This window comes from Camellia sinensis, chromosome 13 (genome assembly GCF_055761805.1).
Source record: "Camellia sinensis isolate YWXY chromosome 13, ASM5576180v1, whole genome shotgun sequence".
NCBI classification, from domain to species: Eukaryota; Viridiplantae; Streptophyta; class Magnoliopsida; order Ericales; family Theaceae; genus Camellia; species Camellia sinensis.
In genome coordinates this window covers 34,707,197-34,712,559 of record NC_138973.1, presented here as the reverse complement: position 1 = coordinate 34,712,559, position 5,363 = coordinate 34,707,197, and the positions used below count along the sequence as shown (strand labels likewise).

Sequence of the window (5,363 nt, the reverse complement as noted above, 5' to 3'; positions counted from 1 at the left end):
TAATAAAATATCACAAATTAATTTAAATGTAGAAAAAATTAATGTAAAAATAATTTCATAAATTTTTTTTATGATATTTCTTCGTAATGCCTAACATTATTATATTTTGTAAGAAAAATGCTTGGGAGCACTAATTAGTGTTCCCACTAATTAGGTGGCAGTGGGTCCCGCTATTAATGATGTGATGTTTTGGTCTTGGAGTTGTGTTTTTTTTTTTTTTTACTTTTTTAATACATTAGTGTTATTAGTGATGATATTTTTAATGGAATGAATCATTGTTGATTTTGTAACGCTAGAAAAGGATATTTTTGGCACAGACATTAAAAAATGCTGACATAATAACATTTTCTTAACGTGTCCAACTGCAACTTAACGGAGGGAGGTTAGTATAATTTTAAAAACAGCAATATTAAATATTATGAAAATTTTTTTATAAAAATAATTATGAAAATTTTATAATTTTTAAATTATATTTAAAATAAAACACAACATATTAATTAAGATAATTCAAAAATTATAAATCTTCCGTAATTATTTTCAGGAAAGAAATTTCAACAACCTTAACTTTTCTCTTTAAAAAACCACAAGAAGGATCACTGTAATTGTCAACAGCTCAAGGAGGTCCACGTAATTAACCCTTTTGAAAAGTCTCCGGTCCTTCCATCTACTCTTATCAGCCATTTTCCAAACTCTTCATCAGTGTTTTTTGGTCATTCAAGTTTGCCAATAGCATTAGCAATTATATTTTTGAGCTTAATGCCTTGAATCCAGATGGCTATGGAGTCAGTAATGGCTGTTGTCCCATATCTTACCCCTGCGATTGAAAATCTGAAGTCCTTGCTAAAAAATGAAGTGGCCTTGCTTTGGGGTGTTGAAAGCGAGATGAAAAAGCTTTCAAGCACTCTCTCCACCATCCATGCTGTCCTCGAAGATGCAGAGCAAAAACAACTGAAAGACAAGGCTATTCAGAATTGGTTGAAAGAGCTCAATGATGCAGCCTACGAGGCAGATGACATCTTGGATGAGTGCGCATTTGAAGCCCTCCGATGCGAATCTGAAGGCCAGGGCTCCTGCTCTGCTTCTCTCAAGAGGAAGGTACACTCTATTTTGCCAACTACTTATGCCTTTCACAATATAGGGAAGAGAATTAAAGAGATTACAGAGAAGTTTGATGCGATTGCGGCTAATCGTAGTAAATTTCACTTGAACGAGAGAGTTGTGGTGGAGAAGCGAGTTGAATATGATGTAAGCCGCGAAACCAGCTCCTTTATAACTCAGCCACAACTCTATGGAAGAGATGAAGATAGAGACAAGATTGTCAAATTTCTGGTCGAGGATGTATGTGATAGTGAGGATGTTTCTGTGTATCCTATACTTGGTATAGGAGGGCTTGGAAAGACTACCCTCGCCCAAATGGCCTTCAATGATGAGAGGGTCAAACACCACTACGATCTTAAAATTTGGGTTTATGTTTCTCAAGATTTTGATGTGAAGAGGGTGATCAAAGCAACAATAGAATCTGCAGATGGAAAAGAATGCGAGGCTGTAGACCTAGACTCACTGCAGAGAAGGCTTCGCAACATGCTGAATGGGAAAAGATACCTGATTGTATTAGATGATGTGTGGGACGAAGATCCAGACAAGTGGGATGCTCTCAAGTATTCACTAGCATGTGGATCAAAAGGCGCTTCCGTAATCATCACTACTCGTATTGAAAAGGTTGCATCTATTATGGGAACTATTTCACCACATCGCTTGTCAATTTTATCCGAGAAAGATTGTTGGTTATTGTTCAGGCAACGAGCATTTGGACGTGGAAATGAAGAATATCCAAACCTTGTGGCCATCGGGAAGGAGATAGTGAAGAAGTGTGGCGGTGTGCCTTTAGCTGCAAAGGCCCTCGGAGGGCTAATGCGCTTCAAAAGTCAGGAAAAAGAGTGGCTTCATGTTAAGGAAAGTGAAATTTGGAACTTACCCCAGGACAAAAATTCCATCTTGCCTGCCTTAAGATTAAGTTACTTTTATCTTCCATTGGAATCAAGACAATGTTTTGCTTATTGTGCCATTTTCCCAAAGGGTTCTGAAATTCGAAAGAGACATCTAATTCATCTTTGGATGGCTAATGGCTATATTTCATGCAAAGGAGGATGGGAACCAGAAGATATTGGTGATCAGATTTGGAATGAATTATGTTTGATATCTTTTTTCCAAGAGGTTAACTATAGCAGCGATATGCATTTCAAGATGCATGATCTTGTGCACGATCTTGCCCAATCAATTATGAAGGATGAATGTCAAATGATTGAGTTTAACAGTTCAAGTAATATATCCAATGAAAAAGTTCATCATGTCACATTGGTTGCCGGGCATGCGGATAATTTTAATAACACATTTCACAAAGTTGTATCCTTACGGACATTACGACTTCAATATCCACTAACTGTCCCATTAAAAGATGAGGAGTTTTTGTGTGATTTCAGAAAGTTTGGTTCACTGAGAGCTTTTGATGCAGAAGCCAGGCGAATGAAGGAGTTGCCATCTTCAATTGGCAACTTAAAACATCTGAGGTATCTGAACCTTTACTCTACTCAAATCAATCAACTTCCTGATTCAATTTCTAGTCTCTTGAATTTGCAAACATTAATTCTAGACTACTGTAAGAAACTTGAGAGATTGCCCCAGAACATGATGTACCTGAGAAGTCTCCGATGTCTTTCTCTGTTAGATTGTCTGTTAATTGAGATGCCCCCAAAAATTGGGCAGCTAACTAACCTGAAGACATTAACTACATTTGTTGTGGGTAAGAGCACTGATTGTAGTCTCCTAGCTGAATTGAAATGCTTAAACCTTGGAGGACAACTTTGTATCGACCACCTTGAGAGAGTGAGTAATCCGATGGATGCAAAAGAAGCCAATTTAGTGGGAAAGCAAAATCTTAGTCAGTTGCAACTAAATTGGGAATATGGTTTGGCTGAATGTGAATCACAGGAAAATGTTGAATCTGAATCTGAAAATGTTGATTCTGAAGCACAGGGAAATGTTGAATCTGAAGCACAGGAAAATGTTAAATCTGAACTAATACTTGAAGCCCTTCAACCTCATCCAAACCTAAAGGAGTTGGTCGTAAGAGGGTACAAAGGTACTCGATTCCCGCTCTGGATGAGGAGTTCAGATCTAAAAAATGTAGTTAATATCGAGCTCTTTGAGTGCAACAACTGCTTACAACTTCCACCGCTTGGACAACTACCTTTGCTACAAAGCCTTATAATTGTGGATATGGAAGAAGTAGTGGGGCATATTGAAAACGAATATCCTGGAGGTGGAGGATTCCCATCTTTGGAAGAACTCTATGTTGACAATTGTCCGAAATTGGAAGGTTTGTCAAGGGAGGAGGGAAGAGAGTTGTTCCCTCGTCTTCATAAGATAGAAATTCGTTGTTGTCCTAAATTGAGCTTCCCGCATCTTTCGTCTCCCAAAGGATTGTCGTTGGAGGGCAAGTGCACCATGATACTAAATTCAATGTCAAATCTTATTAGTCTCACTTCCCTAGCTATTGTTGATGATAAAGAGACGGTTTGTTTTCCAAAAGAGTTTCTGAGGAACCTTACTCTTCTTGAGTCACTATCGATTAGGTATTGTGAGGAGCTTAAAGTGTTGCCTGAAGACCTTGCAAGCCTTGAATCTCTCCAATCATTGGACATTTGTGGCTGCTCGAAGATTGCATTGCTTCCGGCAAGCATTCAAAGCCTTACCAAACTCCAACGCATAGAAATTGTGTCATGCGGTCGTGAACTGGAAAGGCGATGTGAGAAGGGAAAGGGGGAGGATTGGTATAAGATTGCACACATACCAGAAGTCACTATAATGGTATGTGATTCTTCTTTTGCTTGCTGTATTACTAGTTGGTTTATAGCTGTGACAAACGATTAAATAAATAGCCAAAGGTAACCCACTTATAAAGAAATAATTTTTTTTTTAAAAATCACCAAATAATAAATTAACATTCACCTTAATTTGTTCATTATCTAAATTTGAATTTGTATACTTTCTCCAATTAGTAAAAGTTGTTAAACAAGTTAATCTCAATTTGATTGAGATTTCAACAATAAGGCTCCATTTGTTCTGCTATAAAATATTTTTCATGTAAGTTGATTTTGTCCAAAAAGAAATTTTTATTTCTATTTTTCGATATTTGGTTATTAGTAAAATATTTTCTACAACAGAAATATTAATAAAGAATCAATTATAGAGTAAACTTATTAATAGAAAAACAAAAATAAATAATATTCATATATATAATTTTCATAAATAATTAAACTTAAATGATGTGACAACGATACTCGTACAATTATAAATTATAGTAATGAAAATTTTTAATTCTAAAGAATGGATATAAATGTAACATATCATTTTATATAGATTTTTTGTATACAAATTATGTTTTTATATCATTATTTAAGAATAAAATAAGACAAGAATGGAATGTAACAAAAATAATAACCCCAAAACTTCAAATTGGTTTTGCTTCAAAATGGCCTTAGAGGCATAAATGTCTAGGTTACTTTCTATGCTGATGGTATGAATTCGTGGTTACCTATGATAGGGACTCGATTCAGGATTCAAGTGATTGAAGGCGCATTGAGTCCTCTACGATTCAAAGATTGTATGTTCCATCTTTAGTTAGTTAAATATGTTTTATATCTATTTCATCTTTATAGGTTTTTGTTTTACTGTGTCATTGGAGGTAATTTGACTCATTTTCAAATATGCAATAATATATTGCTTTTGTAATAGCAGGTGCTGCCATGCTCTTGGGTCATGATGGCTGCTGCTACGATTGAAGTGGTTGTGGCATTGGATGTGTTGTTGGCGGGAAGGTTTTGGGCTGTTCGTGGGTTTGAGGTTAACTAATAGGAGGTGGATCGAGTTCGCTGTTCTGTTATCCAACTCTGTTGTGTTAGTTTTGCTTTTGCAGAATAAAGTTTAACTGCAGGCCTTATTTGTCAGTGGGGGCTCTAGCCTTCCTCTACATGGCCGCTTTTTGTGCTTTCTATTGTTTGCAATAATTTGAAGTTCAATTTCTGCTATAACTATTTGTGAGGATGATAATTTTGAAGACTTTTACTTGTGTCTTGAGTTTGTGTGGATTATTGCTTGCACAAACTCTACAAATTAATTGTCACGGTGTGGATGGAACACAACGTGGAACAAATTGTGCTGGTCACACTTGATGTTCATTAGGGTGTGACTGCCAATGTTCCAAAACCAAGTTGGTAGTGAGCTATTTCAAGGCTGGGACTTGGAACTATGGTCCTTGAGGATTACCCAGGTAGCTGTTATGATGAAGGATGATGGAATAGAGA

General features: G+C 36.3%; 1 protein-coding gene across 4 annotated transcripts; it reads left to right on the top strand.

Annotated features, from left to right (window-relative positions):
- Positions 1–604: 604 nt before the first annotated feature.
- On the top strand, positions 605–5,133 carry LOC114283787 (putative disease resistance protein RGA3). 4 transcript variants are annotated; one of them, XM_082901914.1, is made up of 3 exons: positions 605–3,867; positions 4,604–4,663; positions 4,798–5,133. In XM_082901914.1, the coding sequence occupies exons 1-2, from the start codon at positions 772–774 to the stop codon at positions 4,625–4,627; spliced, it is 3,120 nt and encodes a 1,039-aa protein (XP_082758040.1). In that variant the 5' UTR covers positions 605–771; the 3' UTR covers positions 4,628–4,663; positions 4,798–5,133. The 4 variants fall into 4 exon arrangements, with proteins under 4 accessions (XP_082758040.1, XP_082758041.1, XP_082758039.1 ...); XM_082901915.1 differs by having other exon boundaries at positions 4,795–5,133; XM_082901913.1 differs by lacking the exon at positions 4,604–4,663 and having other exon boundaries at positions 611–3,867.
- The last annotated feature ends 230 nt before the right edge of the window (positions 5,134–5,363 follow it).